The 15929-nt window shown below is 51.0% G+C and overlaps 1 protein-coding gene across 1 annotated transcript in view; it reads left to right on the forward strand.

The window, feature by feature from the left end:
• The first annotated feature begins 740 nt into the window (after positions 1-740).
• Positions 741-15929, forward strand: part of LOC103124669 (WAS/WASL-interacting protein family member 3) — a 59391-nt gene continuing 44202 nt past the window's right edge. Inside the window, 2 exon segments of the mRNA XM_060195778.1 lie at positions 741-829; positions 1772-1898. Of these exon segments, the coding sequence (XP_060051761.1) occupies positions 1827-1898 (72 nt within the window). The 5' untranslated portion in view covers positions 741-829; positions 1772-1826.

Consider the following 15929-nt stretch of genomic DNA (forward strand, 5'->3'; position numbering starts at 1 on the left):
TTGTTGCCCTTGTTGTCTTTTTTTTTAAAGATTTTATTTACTTATTAGTGAGAAAGATAGGAGGAGAGAGAGAAAGAACCAGACATTACTCTGGTACATGTGCTGCTGGGGACTGAACTCAGGACCTCATGCTTGAGAGTCTGATGCTTTATCCACTGTGCCACCTCTTGGACCACCCTTGTTGTGTTTTTATTGTTTTTGTAGTTGTTGTTATTTATGCTGTCATTTTTGGATAGGACAGAGAGAAACAGAGAGAGGAGGGGAAGACAGAGAGGGGGAGAGAAAGACAGACACCTGCAGACCTGCTTCACCGCCTGTGAAGTGACTCCCCTGCAGGTGGGGAGCAGGAGGCTCGAACCGGGATCCTTACGCCAGTCCTTACGCTTTGCACCAAGGCCATTGTTTTTTATATGTAACACAAATGTAGAGGGTTCTTAGCCTTGGCAGCAACTGACTAGTCCTTGCACATTATAACACATGCACTCAACCAGGTGTGCCACCACCTGGCCCCCCTCACAGTGTGTCTTGACACGGGATCGCAGACATGGGTGTTCCGGCATATGCCCATGCGTGCAATCATCCTTTGGAGAGAAATGCCCTCCCTTCGTCTGGAGACTGACAGCCTATAGTGGTGACTGTCTGAAACAACTATATCTGCAGAGCCACGTAAACCCCACACATCTTGTCTTGCCAGAAGCTATTTCCTGTCCTCCCTGAGGTGGTGGGATAGAGACAGCCAGAACAGGAAGCAATGGTGACCACTAGCCTCTGCAGGCCTTGCTTGAGTCCGGCAACCTGAGTCACCCTGGGCCAGCGATGCTTGGAAAAGGTTAAATTTCATTCTATTTGCTCTGGTCAAGAAGATGGGGGTGTGTACAAAATGTTTTTTTTTTTTTTTTTTGATTACCTTTATTGGATAGAGACAGCCAGAAATCTAGAGGAAAGAGTGTGATAGAGAGGGAGAGAGACAGAGAGACACCTGCAGCCCTGCTCCACCACTCACAAAGCTTTCACCCTGCAGGTGGGGACTGGGGGCTTGAACCTGGGTCCTTGCACACTGTAACATGTGCGCTCAACCAGGTGCGCCACCATCCAGTCCCCAGAATCTTTTTATAAACACCTCAGGAGTTATGACATTAAAAATTGAATGCTAAAGTGGGACAGACGGCAGGTGGTGGCACACCCAGCTAAACACAGCACTAAGCACAAGGTTCCAGGTTTGAGCCCCAGGTCCCCACCTGCAGAGGGGACATTTCACAAGTGGAGAAGCAGGTCTGCAGTTGTGTCTCTCCCTCTCTATCTCCCCCTCTCCTCTCAATTTCTCTGTCCTGTCCAATAAAATGGAAAAATGGCCCCTAGGATCTGTGGATTCATAGTGCTGGCACTGAGCCCCAGAGATAACTCTGGAGGCAAAAACAAAAAATACTAAGATGGTAGGATGCATTTATTGGGGGAAAGTCACCATGGAATACAGTACAACTACTGATATATCTTCGTCCTCTTTCTATTGAGACATAAATAGATGCATTTTTATCAGTTTTGTCGCCCTGCTCTCTGTAAAATCTGGCTACTTCTTTCCGACTCCAGCATCTGACACAAGATCTGCTTCACAGTGGGCAGTGGGCAGTGGGTGTTTGTGGAAAGAATGAGACTATCGAAGTCCGGGGGAGGGATAAAAGGACAGTCTGCGTCCCTCTGCACGGCATGTAGCACCTCAGTGTAAGCGTGAAGGCATCGGTGCTAACAGACTCCTCCTCCTCTTCTCTCGCAGCACAAGCCGTTCTCCGGGGACCATTCCTAAGCGAGAGACAGCGCCGTTCTGACACATGCCAGTGCCGCCTCCACCGCCACCTCCGCCGCCCCTGGGGGCTCCCCCACCGCCGCCATCGGCACCCCCGGTAAGTGCTGATTCTTAATCTGGGTTGCCGCGCAGCACAGACGTGCTGAGACACACTTGAGCACAAGGCTTTGTTTTTGTTTGGATTTTATTTATTTTTATTTTTTCCCTTCTGTTGCCCTTGTAGTTTATTGTCGTTGTTGTTATTGCTGTAATTGTTGTTGGATAGGACAGAGAGAAATGGGGAGAGGAGGGAAAGATAGAGAGGGGGAGAGAAAGACACTTGCAGACCTGCTTCACTGCTTGTGAAGCGACGCACCTGCAGGTGGGGAGCCGGGGCTCGAACCTGGATCCTTACACGGGTCCTTGCACTTTGCGCCACGTGCTCTAAACCTGCTGCGCCACTACCGTGCTGGAGCACAAGGTTTTCAACACTGACAGTTACCCCGCCGAGCTCCCCTTAGGCGGGCAGCAGTCCAGATGGCCGGTACTGGTAGTCCCAGGATCAGATCCCAGTCTGGTCAGGTGCCCCCTCACCTTGCTGCTGTTCAGATCCACCTGACTTCTCTTGCAATACCTGCTGCTCAGCACAGATTCAAATCTTCCCCAGTGACTCTTCCTGCTGACTAGGACCTCAGAGCTCTGCCTGGGTGCTCAGAGTGAGGCTGCGTGTCACAGTGTCAGGGGCGCAGGTGAGAGCTCTGCCTGGGTGCTCAGAGTGAGGCTGCGTGTCACAGTGTCAGGGGTGCAGGTGAGAGCTCTGCCTGGGTGCTCAGAGTGAGGCTGCGTGTCACAGTGTCAGGGGCGCAGGTGAGAGCTCTGCCTGGGTGCTCAGAGTGAGGCTGCTTGTCACAGCCCGTCAGGGGCGCAGGTGAGAGCTCTGCCTGGGTGCTCAGAGTGAGGCTGCGTGTCACAGTGTCAGGGGCGCAGGTGAGAGCTCTGCCTGGGTGCTCAGAGTGAGGCTGCCTGTCACAGCCCGTCAGGGGCGCAGGTGAGAGCTCTGCCTGGGTGCTCAGAGTGAGGCTGCGTGTCACAGTGTCAGGGGCGCAGGTGAGAGCTCTGCCTGGGTGCTCAGAGTGAGGCTGCTTGTCACAGCCCGTCAGGGGCGCAGGTGAGAGCTCTGCCTGGGTGCTCAGAGTGAGGCTGCCTGTCACAGCCCGTCAGGGGCGCAGGTGAGAGCTCTGCCTGGGTGCTCAGAGTGAGGCTGCGTGTCACAGTGTCAGGGGCGCAGGTGAGAGCTCTGCCTGGGTGCTCAGAGTGAGGCTGCCTGTCACAGCCCGTCAGGGGCGCAGGTGAGAGCTCTGCCTGGGTGCTCAGAGTGAGGCTGCGTGTCACAGTGTCAGGGGTGCAGGTGAGAACTCTGCCTGGGTGCTCAGAGTGAGGCTGCGTGTCACAGTGTCAGGGGCGCAGGTGAGAGCTCTGCCTGGGTGCTCAGAGTGAGGCTGCGTGTCACAGTGTCAGGGGCGCAGGTGAGAGCTCTGCCTGGGTGCTCAGAGTGAGGCTGCGTGTCACAGTGTCAGGGGCGCAGGTGAGAGCTCTGCCTGGGTGCTCAGAGTGTGGCTGCTTGTCACAGCCCGTCAGGGGCGCAGGTGAGAGCTCTGCCTGGGTGCTCAGAATGAGGCTGCCTGTCACAGCCCGTCAGGGGCGCAGGTGAGAGCTCCTCCTGGGTGCTCAGAGTGAAGCTGCGTGTCACAGTGTCAGGGGTGCAGGTGAGAACTCTGCCTGGGTGCTCAGAGTGAGGCTGCGTGTCACAGTGTCAGGGGTGCAGGTGAGAGCTCTGCCTGGGTGCTCAGAGTGAGGCTGCTTGTCACAGCCCGTCAGGGGTGCAGGTGAGAGCTCTGCCTGGTTGCTCAGAGTGAGGCTGCGTGTCACAGTGTCAGGGGTGCAGGTGAGAGCTCTGCCTGGGTGCTCAGAGTGAGGCTGCGTGTCACAGTGTCAGGGGTGCAGGTGAGAGCTCTGCCTGGGTGCTCAGAGTGAGGCTGCTTGTCACAGCCCGTCAGGGGTGCAGGTGAGAGCTCTGCCTGGGTGCTCAGAGTGAGGCTGCCTGTCACAGTGTCTGGGGTGCAGGTGAGAGCTCTGCCTGGGTGCTCAGAGTGAGGCTGCATGTCACAGTGTCAGGGGTGCAGGTGAGAGCTCTGCCTGGGTGCTCAGAGTGAGGCTGCTTGTCACAGCCTGTCAGGGGTGCAGGTGAGAGCTCTGCCTGGGTGCTCAGAGTGAGGCTGCGTGTCACAGTGTCAGGGGTGCAGGTGAGAGCTCTGCCTGGGTGCTCAGAGTGAGGCTGCTTGTCACAGCCCGTCAGGGGTGCAGGTGAGAGCTCTGCCTGGGTGCTCAGAGTGAGGCTGCCTGTCACAGTGTCTGGGGTGCAGGTGAGAGCTCTGCCTGGGTGCTCAGAGTGAGGCTGCATGTCACAGTGTCAGGGGTGCAGGTGAGAGCTCTGCCTGGGTGCTCAGAGTGAGGCTGCTTGTCACAGCCTGTCAGGGGTGCAGGTGAGAACTCTGCCTGGGTGTTCAGAGTAAGGCTGCGTGTCACAGTGTCAGGGGTGCAGGTGAGAACTCTGCCTGGGTGCTCAGAGTGAGGCTGCCTGTCACAGCCCGTCAGGGGCGCAGGTGAGAGCTCTGCCTGGGTGCTCAGAGTGAGGCTGTGTGTCACAGTGTCAGGGGTGCAGGTGAGAACTCTGCCTGGGTGCTCAGAGTGAGGCTGCGTGTCACAGTGTCAGGGGTGCAGGTGAGAGCTCTGCCTGGGTGCTCAGAGTGAGGCTGCTTGTCACAGCCCGTCAGGGGTGCAGGTGAGAGCTCTGCCTGGTTGCTCAGAGTGAGGCTGCGTGTCACAGTGTCAGGGGTGCAGGTGAGAGCTCTGCCTGGGTGCTCAGAGTGAGGCTGCCTGTCACAGTGTCTGGGGTGCAGGTGAGAGCTCTGCCTGGGTGCTCAGAGTGAGGCTGCCTGTCACAGTCCATCAGCGGTGCAGGTGAGAGCTCTGCCTGGGTGCTCAGAGTGAGGCTGCCTGTCACAGCGTCAGGGGTGCTGTCTGGAAAGTGTTCTTGGTGGCCTGGGCCCCTGTCCCTTGACCCTGTGCTCAAAGAAGAGACGTGTCATCTGAAATACTTTACTGGTGAAGGATTTTGTTTAGTTTTTTTATTATAATCTTTATTTACTGGGTAGAGACACCAAGAAGCTGAGAGGGAAGGGGAAAATAGAGAGGAAGAGAAAGAGAGAGAGAGACCTGCAGCCCTGCTTCACCCCTTGCAAAGCTTTCCCCCTGCAGGTGGGGACAGGAGGCTCGAACCTGGGTCCTTGCACACTGTAACGTGTGCACTCAATCAGGTGTGCCACCACCTAGCCCCTGAAGTTTTTTGTTAGCACTGATTTTTTTTTTTTTTATGTTTCTGTTCCTGTTTATGTGTAATAATGAGGAAACAGTGCTCACAAGGGAAATAGAGTCGATTTCTGTTTGGCATCACCTGGTTTCACTGCTCCTTGCAGACAGAAAACGAGAGGGACAAAGAGGGAAGGTCACCCCAACACTGACATTTCCTCCAGGTCAGGGGGGAGCTAGGCTCAAACCTGTCCCAAACCAGAGCCAGGTATCTTATCATTTAGATACTAAAAGAAAGATTGGCTTGATATGTATTTTCTCACCACAGAAAGCAAATCTCCAGGAGGAAAGACATCATGGAATATGCCACATATCTCTGTGCTCCCACAAGGGGCCGGGTGTGGTGATGCAGAATGGGAAGAAGCAAACCTTGGCCTTTCACTGCTCTATTCCGCCACTTCTATTTGCTAGAGTCTTTTCCGTCAGGAAACCCACTGAGGTGTTTTTCTTCCTGTAGTCTACGGAGTACAGGATTCCTGGGTGAGGCAGACTTGCCACTGTTGAGACAGGAAGTTTCTCCACCCTCTGTAGCAGGCAGAGGCTCTTGTGTGACAAAAAAAAAAAACATGTCAAGTCTCTCAAAGAGGAATGTGGAAAGTGAAGTGGTGTCTGAAATCTCTTAATAGTTCTTTTTTTTTTTCTCTCTTTTGAGTTCTGTGTTTGCTGTGGCTGAAAAGTAGCAGAATCGTATATATATATCCTATAATCTCACAAAGTGATTTGCCTGTTTGCTGATACACAGAATCATATATCTCCTATATTCTCACAAAGTGATTTGCCTGTTTGCTGATACACAGAATCATATATCTCCTATAATCTCACAAAGTGATTTGCCTGTTTGCTGATACACAGAATCATATCTCCTATAATCTCACAAAGTGATTTGCCTATTTGCTGATACACAGAATCGTATATCTCCTATAATCTCACAAAGTGATTTGCCTGTTTGCTGATTCACAGAATCGTATATCTCCTATAATCTCACAAAGTGATTTGCCTGTTTGCTGATACACAGAATCATATATCTCCTATAGTCTCACAAAGTGATTTGCCTGTTTGCTGATACATTTGAAGTAAGAAAAGGCTTAAAAACCTTGAACCCTCTCACTCACTTGGGCTCCGCTGCCGGGTGCTTTGCACTGCTAGTGAAGGACGGGTGGGGCCGTGCCCATTGGGTGTACAGAGGAACCAGAAAGGCCTCTCCTGCGTGGAGCCGAGATACGGAAAGAATATTCAAGCGACATTTGACCTGTGCCTAACAGTTTGTAAAACTGTGCCTTTGCCTTCAAGTCATTTCAGAAGCTCGTTGTTCTCTCTGGCCTCTCTTGCTTTGCATCTACAAGTCACAGAGGCCAAGGCAACCTGCTCTGGTGTTCCAGGGATAATAATAAAGGAGGGGTCTTGTCTTTCAGCAGAGTCACAGAGCCCGTAAGCAAGGGAGCAGTGGCAGGGTCTGTCCATCATACTTCCAAGGGGTCATTCAGGCCCCAATTTAAATGTTTCTTTTCTTTTTCACAGCTTTGGGGTGGGAAGGGTGGCAGGAACAAAAAAGAAAAGGTTCGGAGTGGTGTGCTGCAGGCAGTGATTATGCATTAATCATGCCTCGGACTCAGCAAAGCAAGCCTGCCAGCTGCTTATTAAAAGCCTTTATCAAATCGTAGCAGCACCTGGAGCACAGGCCACTGGCCTGCAGCTTCTGAGCCATTTTTCCTTTTCTTTCTTTCTTTCTTTCTTTCTTTCTTTCTTTCTTTCTTCCTTCCTTTCTTTCTTTCTTATTTGATAGGGCCAAGAGAAATTGAGAGGGGAAGAGAAGACAGAGAGGGAGAGAAAAAGATAGACTGCTTGTGAAGCCCCCTCCCTTGCAGGTGGGGAGCAGGGGCTCAAACCCTGGACCTGTAATGTGTGCATCACCGCCCCCGCCCCCACTCCCAGAGTCACTTCCTTAACCAGTAAGTTTAACAAAGACGCAAACTTTCACAAGGCAGATAGATCCACTGTGGACTAGCCAGCCTGGAATGTGAGAGCACAGTCACTGTGGCAACCTCTCAGAACACTTATCATCAAGGCAATCTTACAGCTAACATGTCACAGGACAGGTACAATCACACCAACGCAGCAAGCACACTTAGAGACAGAGCTAATACCTGCGTATGATTCTGAAGGCCACACAATCACACCAAAGCACCAAGCACACTTAGAGACAGAGCTAATACCTGCGTATGATTCTGAAGGCCACACAATTACACCAAAGCACCAAGCACACTTAGAGACAGAGCTAATACCTGCGTATGATTCTGAAGGCCACACAATCACACCAAAGCAGCAAGCACACTTAGAGACAGAGCTAACACCTGCGTATGATTCTGAAGGCCACACAATTACACCAAAGCACCAAGCACACTTAGAGACAGAGCTAACACCTGCGTATGATTCTGAAGGCCACACAATCACACCAAAGCACCAAGCACACTTAGAGACAGAGCTAACACCTGCGTATGATTCTGAAGGCCACACAATTACACCAAAGCAGCAAGCACACTTAGAGACAGAGCTAACACCTGCGTATGATTCTGAAGGCCACACAATTACACCAAAGCACCAAGCACACTTAGAGACAGAGCTAACACCTGCGTCTGATTCTGAAGGCCACACAATCACACCAAAGCACCAAGCACACTTAGAGACAGAGCTAACACCTGCGTATGATTCTGCAAGGCCACACAATTACACCAACGCACCAAGCACATTTAGGGACAGAGAGCTAACACCTGCGTATGATTCTGAAGGCCACACAATCACACCAACACAGCAAGCACATTTAGGGACAGAGAGCTAACACCTGCGTATGATTCTGAAGGCCACACTGCCCCGACCAGCAGGGCAGTGAGTAGGGGCTAGGAACCCAAAAAGACCTGGAATGAAAGGGACACGAGACAGGAAAGAACGACAGCAAGACAAGTTTCTGATCAAGCTGCAAAATTGTATTGTGTTCACAGGCATTATAAGGCTTTGGGGAAGGAGAGGGAATGCTGGAGGAGGGGGAGGGGGAGCAAACTTCAAAGCGGAATGTTCCTTGCAACAAATGGCCGAAACCATGTTTGTTACCACAACTGTGTGTTGACTCACTTGATTACTGATAAATGGTTTACCTGAGGGGAAATGGCCTGCCCAGGGGGGAATTAACACTTGTCTCGAGGGATTCCATTGTTTCAAAGCTTATCATCTATCAAGCAGAGAAATAGCTCCTGGCACCACACAATTACACCAATGCAGCAAGCACATTTAGGGACAGAAAGCTAACACCTGCATATGATTCTGAAGGCCACACAATTACACCAATGCAGCAAGCACATTTAGGGACAGAGCTAACACCTGCATATGATTCTGAAGGCCACACAATTACACCAATGCAGCAAGCACATTTAGGGACAGAGCTAACACCTGCATATGATCTGCAAAGCCACAAAGTCCCCTTTGGTACAACCTTCCCCAATTCAGCTCCTTGTTCTTTTCAAAGAAAACAGACCCTATGCCTTTGCTTTTAAAGACATTGAAAAGCTCAGGGAAGTGCCACTGTTTACTCACTGTGTCCACGGCTGCGATAGTTTTCCGTTTTAGCAAGGCCTGTTTTCAGCAGAGGAGTTTGAACGTGTTTTCTGGCTGGTGAAAGCACGGTTTGCCTGTTCCAAGTTCAATACTAGAAACACAAGTATGTAAAATCACCTTGTGAGCTGCATCGCTGGGTCAGCGCTTACTGTGCTAAACTGTGGGTTCCAGCAAGGGGCACGTGTGAAGCAGCAAGAGCGAGAGCCTGTGAGCATCCAGTCATGCAGACTGGAAACTGAATCCCCAGTGTGCCAGGCACGAGCTGCATCGTGTCACACAAATTGCCTCACCACACTCATCCTCCGTGTCCTCATCTGTGACTGCAGATAGCAACAGCCACTTCCTAGGAAGGACGCACTGCCCTAGAGTGGAAGCTACATGGGGTGGGGTGGGGCCTGCTTTGCCCACAGTGCATCCTCAGCACCTGCGTAGCCAGCCCCTGGCACACCATAGGCTTATTCAGTAAATGTGTGTCGGATGCACACACCATGGGTGGGCGGCATTGCGATGCTTTCAGAAAATAAGAGCAGCTGGTGTATTGTACCAAAGTCAAGAACTCTGGGGTGGGGAGGAATGTTCAGGTCCTGGAAAAAGATGGCAGAGGAGGACCTAGATGGGGGTTATGTGGAAACCTGAAAAATTTTACACAAGTACCAACTATTATATATATATTTAAAATTTATTATCTTTATTTATTAATTGGATCGAAACAGCCAGAAGTCGAGAGGGGAGGGGGGATAGAGGAGGAGAGAGACAGAGAGACACCTGCAGCCCTGCTTCACCACTCACAAAGCTTTCCCTGCAGGTGGGGACCAGGGGTTCAAACCTGGGTCCTTGTGCTCTGTACCATGTGAACTCAACCAGGTGCACTACCACCCGACCCCCAACTATTGTATTTGACTGTCAACTGTAAACCATTTATCCCCCCCAAGAAAGGAAAAAAATAAAAACAATAACAATAGAAACTCTACTAAGTGTCTGCATGCCAAGTGGTGGCTGATATGGTTTGAGGGACCCAGAAAAAAGTGGACAGTTGACAGATCTTGAACTGTGCTCAGGGCACAGGTCCCTGGATTCAGTGTGGGCGGGAAGGTATCTGACAGCAGAATTCAAGGTCAGGGCTGGGAGCCTGAGCAATGTGGGGAGCCAGGGTCGCAGCCTGGACAGAGCCCACAGACAGGTGAGCAGACGTGGCCACTGCTCAGCTTTGGGGGGCTCGAACCCCTGATGTCAGTGCCTGCTGCTGCAGCATGACCCTCAGGAGGTAGGCGATTGCTCTGTCTCCCTCTCGGGCCTCAGTCTTTGTGGAGGGGCCTGAATCCATGGGAGAATGCCGTGGCGCCTGGAGTGAGCCACGGGTTAGAGTGAGGGCCCGACAGGGGACTGCAGCCATGAGCAGGAGTGTGTGGGCCTCTGGGGCTGTTCCTCAGGGTCTGCTCAGGGAGATGGGACCTGGCTCAGGTATTCTAAATATCTGCAGGAGGTTTGTTTTCTCAGCTGCTGAGTCACTTATAGCTGCATGGTGAGAAGGATTCCTCTAGATTACAGAGGTGGGGAACCTGGGCTTTTTTGTTTGTTTTGTTCTTGTTTTGCCAAGAGTCATTTGGATATGTATTGTATCATCTAGGGGTCATACAAAACTATTAAGAGAGGGAGGGAGGGAGGGAGGGAGGGAGGGAGGGAGGGAGGGAGAGAGAGAGAGGTGAGAGACAATAGCAGTGGGGTGGGGGGAGACCCCACAGGACCATTGAGTGATCTCTGAGCAGGCTGGTGCCACCCATGGGAGATGGGCGCACCCTGCTCCCTCCACCCCACCCACCGCTGACTGCCCTGGTCTATCAGAAAGTGGGGGCGGGGGAGGAGGGCAGGAAGCACTTTCCAGCCGCCACCAAGTCACCAGCTCTCTAGTAAGGCTCAGCGTCCCAAAGTCTAGGAGGAGCTGCAGCGTGTGTCCCAAGCCTCATAAGCACAAAACCAGTAACTGAGGCTCAACCTGAAAAGCTCTCTCCTCAGGGCACCCCGGGAAAAGAAACAGGAGGAGGCTTGCTCTGTGGTGGTGGTGGGTATGGAAGCTTGTGCTGTAAGGGCTGAGCCATCTCTTACTAAGTGTAACAGAGCGGGAGTATCTCGCCTGCCAGCCTGGGGACCTGGCGTTCCATGTGCTAGAGTGCAACTCTCTCATCAACAAATTGCTGTAAATTGACATTCCCTTCACAAAGTGATATTGAATTTGAAAAAAAATGGCTGGGGCTGGGCAGTGGCGCACATATTACCGTGCACAGAGACCCGGGTTCCGGCTCCTAGTCCCACCAGCCGGGGAGCTTCCCAAGAGGTGGGACAGGTGTTTCTGTCTCTCTTCTTTGTCCTCTCCCTTCTCAATGTCTTGGTCCTGCCAAGTAAAAAGAACATTAAAAGGGGGAAAATGGCCGCCAGGAGAGGTGGACTTGTCATGTGGGGAAATTGCCACCAGGAGAGGTGGACTTGTCATGCGGGGGAAATGGCCACCAGGAGAGGTGGACTTGTCATGCAGGGAAATGGCTGCCAGGAGAGGTGGGTTGTCATGCAGGGGAAATTGCCACCAGGAGAGGTGGACTTGTCATGCGGGGGAAATGGCCACCAGGAGAGGTGGACTTGTCATATGGGGAAATGGCCGCCAGGAGAGGTGGACTTGTCATGCAGGGAAATGGCCACCAGGAGAGGTGGATTGTCATGCAGGGGAAATGGCCACCAGGAGAGGTGGACTTGTCATGCAGGGGAAATGGCCACCAGGAGAGGTAGACTTGTCATGCAGGGGAAATGGCCGCCAGGAGAGGTGGATTGTCATGCAGGGGAAATGGCCACCAGGAGAGGTGGACTTGTCATGCGGGGGAAATGGCCACCAGGAGAGGTGGACTTGTCATGTGGGGAAATGGCCGCCAGGAGATGTGGATTGTCATGCAGGGGAAATGGCCACCAGGAGAGGTGGACTTGTCATGCAGGGGAAATGGCCACCAGGAGAGGTAGACTTGTCATGTGGGGAAATGGCCACCAGGATAGGTGGACTTGTCATGCAGGGAAATGGCCGCCAGGAGAGGTGGACTTGTCATGCGGGGAAATGGCTACCAGGAGAAGTGGATTGTCATGCAGGCACAGAGTCCCAGTGAAAGCCTTAATGGCAATTAAAAAAAAAAAACAACTAGTGGATACCAGTAGCCTTACAATCTGCACACTAGAGGTGACTTAAACCCAGTTAGGGGAGTCAGTAGCACACTTCCACAAATCCAGATAGATGCATAAGAGTAAACATTACATACTTGTAGTACTTTTAAATCTGAAGAAAGAAAATGTGAGTTCAAGTTACTGCCTGAACTTCTCTGAGGACATCGTCTCCCCCACAGTTTATGCAGCTCCTGTCCGCTCTAACAAGCAGGTGATTTATGGGACTGTTTGGGGTTTTCTCCTAGGGCTGAGAGCTGACTGCATCTCTGAGCAAGAATGTCTTGTGATCTGCGAGACTGGCCGTCCCAGTGTCCTGTGCTACTGTGTATCAAAGAAACCCCTGGGCCAAGTGTGAACACCAGATAACAGGCGGTGTTCTGTGAAACTGTTGTATTTACATTTCTCGGCCCTGGTACAAGGACACCAAACACTAGTTGGTGTTTTTCCTTAGAGAAAACGCAGAGGACACTGTGGGAGTTCCTAAAGAGAAACATTCCCAGCTGACAGTTAACATCAAGGTCACTCAGATATAAAGGAATGTTCACTTCAGCGGCTGCTCCTCTCTGACAAAATGCCTCCCGTGACTATTTTATTAAAATATTTGGAAGATGGTGAGGGAAAGGGCATTTTCAAACCAGCTCTGAGGTAAAATCTTCAGGCATGAAGATGATCTGGAAAAGTATGCTGTAGTTAAAAATGAATGTACACATACACACATCAGACAGTCACTGAGAGACCCTGGCTATGTGCTGAAGGATCTTGACATAGATCTGTCTGTGTTCTGGAACAAAGAAGAATGATGGAACTGAGCTCATGGTCTCACACAGCTGATGGAGGTCTCTAAGAAATGGAATGGGGGGAGGGTGTGCGCAGCAGGTTAAGCGCACAGGGCGCCCTCAGTGCTCATCTACAGGAAGGAAGCTTCAGGAGTAGGGAAGCAGTGCTGCAGATACCAGTCTCCCTGTCTCGCTCTCACTGTCTACCCCATTCCTTCTCAGTTCCTTTCTGTATCTAATACAAAAGAAAGGGGGGAAATGACCATCCAGGTGGGAGATTCATAGAGCAAGCACCAAGCCCGAGCAGTAACCATGATGGCAAACAAAGATGAAGAAAGGGGAGGGGCAGTGGCGCACCTGGTTAAGTGCACACACTACAGTGCACAAGGACCCAGGTGAGGCAAGAAGGCAAGATTCACAGGTGGTGAAGCAGGGCTGCAGGTGTCTCTCTGTCTCTTTCCCTCTCTATCTCCTCTTCCCCTCTCAACTTCCCTCCTGCCTCTATCCAATAATAAATAAAAACATTGGGGGGGGGGAAGGAGGAGGAGGAAGGAAGAAGAAGCGAACAAGAGAGACCTGCAGGGACTGTTTCCCTCCTCCAGTCATCCCTCCTCTTTAGCTCCCACCTCCCACACACCATCTACGCCACTCGGCTCAGACTGCACCTTCTTCTCCAGCTTCTGTCTTTATCTCCAGTCCTTTGTCTCTTGGTACTGATGTCCCAAAGACAAATCTCAGATTCTTCTCCTGTCCAGTAATTCTCCTTGCATCCTGCTGTGACACACCTTTTATTTCCTTTGTTGGTACCAGGAATTCTAGGAACTGTAGTTTTTCCATATTGAGTTATACATCTTAATTCTTTAGGATCATGAAGCAAAGGTAGTGAGGGGCCTGTAACAAGTGGAGTCTACCTGGAGTTGCAACCCAGAGTGGCAAGGGCCTGAGAGTCTTGCCACTCCTCAACTCTCCAGCAGTCCTGCAGAGAAGAGCATCTGCACCTAGGGCCTTTGCCCTGGCAGAGACCAGTGAGCAGCCATGTGCTGACAGATAGTGTGCGGTGCACCAGGACACCTGTACTTATTACCGGAGTATAGAGAAAGAAGCTGAGCCAAAGGAAGCCACACCCAGGGGTCAGATGGAAACACAACACTGCGCCTGTTACCAAGGCCGAGGAATCAGGTTCAAGTCCCCACTCCCACCTGTGGGGAGGAAGCATCATGAGGGGTGAAGCAGTGCTGCAGATGTCTTTCTTCCTATCTTTCTTTCTCTTTTCTTTTTTTCCTTTGCCTCTAGGGTTATTGCTGGGGCTTGGTTCCTACATAACAAATCCACTGCTCCTGGAGGCCATTTCTCCCATTTTGTTGCCCTTGTTGTTACTGCTATTGTTCCATTGCTATTGTTGTAGCTGGATAGGACAGAGAGAAATTGAGAGAGGAGGGGAAGACAGAGGAGAGAGAAAGATAGACACCTGCAGACCTGCTTCACCACTTGTGACTCTACCCCCCTGCAGGTGGGGAGCTGGGGGCTCAAACCAGGATCCTTATGCCGGTCCTTATTCTTTGTGCCATGTGTGCTGAACCCGCTGTGCTACTGCCCAGCCCCCAATGTCTTTTTTTAAAACTCAGTTTTCCTCTGTCTCTAGCCAATAAATGAATAAATAAATAAAATATTTAAAAAAGAAATCCAAGCTATTTATTTTTAAAAAGAACAAACATCTTGGATGGAATTTAGAGGAATCCTGTGAAGTGAGATCAGCCAGAAAGAGAAGGATGAACAGAGGATGGTCCCACTCACAGACAGAAGTTGAAAAATAACAACAGAAGGGGAAACACAAAGCAGAACTTGGCCTGGGTTTGGTGTGTTGCTCCAAAGTGAAAGACTTGGAGAAGGGGTGGGGGCCAAGGTTGGGGCCCTGGGGCATGATGGTGGAACAGGGCCTAAGTTGGGGTGAGAAGGGCAATAATCTCTTCCGTGGTGTGTGGAATTTAGCGTGGACTTGGCTAAGCCGTCAAGAAGGCAGCGTCCATCAGTGAAAAGGAAGGACCACGGGTGGGGACCTGTCTCCGTTTACAGAAGCACCAGCCTCACCAGCTACACCACTCTGATTACACGCAGCTCAATCAGCAAGCCTAAGTTTAGGAAGTGGAAGACAAAAATACAGCTGGGAGAAGTGAACTAAAAATACCCCTCACCCACAGCCCCACACATGCACACACTTGATTCTGTACCACTGCTTCCCTCAGAGGATAGGTCTGTTCCACTTCAGCAGCATTCGTTCCCTCTCATGACCGCCATGCAGACATCTTGATGGTGACCGAGAGCCGTGACAGCCTACATTTCATTTTGACTCATCGCAGCTGTCGTGACCTTCCATTTGTTTCTCCTCTCCTCCAGAATTGCTAGCATTCAGTTCAACAGATGCTACTGGATTTTTCAGGGAGGATTTGAAGTGGCCCTATTTTATTAAAAAATATGCTAGGAATCTTATTCATCAAAGGATGTTGTATGAGTCATATTTGGGGTGGGGGTGGGGCATCCATGGACTTTCTCAGTGCTTCTCAGGACAAAAATACTTGCTTTCATTTTTAACTCACACTGTGTTTTCACATTAAAGAATTAATTTTACTTTAGTGGCTTCTATGGAGTGTTCATTATATGTTAAGCATTGTGTTCGGCATTGAATAGGTTGTTTGACACATCCTTCCTGCCTCAAGAAACTAAGTTGAGGAAGGCACATGCACATCATGACGTGGGACATGTGATCGTAGCCACATGCGGCTACCGTTCATACAGTGGGTGGGTAGGAAGCATGCCGTCATTCATTGCGGACTAGGATTCTCTGAGAGAGCCTTCCACACCTAGGTGTTGGAAAGTGAGTTTGATTTTACTTGGCAGAGTTGGAGAAATATCTGCGTATCAGGAGAGGGGATGCATGAGAACTGACCTTGAGATGCCAAGTGGTACAGCGAGTTAGAAGCTAAGAAAAAGAACGGTGTATGTCAGCATGTGGGCTGGCAGGTGGCAGCAAGGTCTCAAACACTGTGCCAAGTGAGTTTTGCCCTAGCTGTGTGGATTTCTCATCTAGATCTAGAGAGGGAATTTGGAGAACCGACAAGGATGTTTAACTAGAGTAGAGGTTC

Source organism: Erinaceus europaeus, chromosome 8 (assembly GCF_950295315.1).
Source record: "Erinaceus europaeus chromosome 8, mEriEur2.1, whole genome shotgun sequence".
In the NCBI taxonomy this organism is placed as follows: domain Eukaryota; kingdom Metazoa; phylum Chordata; class Mammalia; order Eulipotyphla; family Erinaceidae; genus Erinaceus; species Erinaceus europaeus.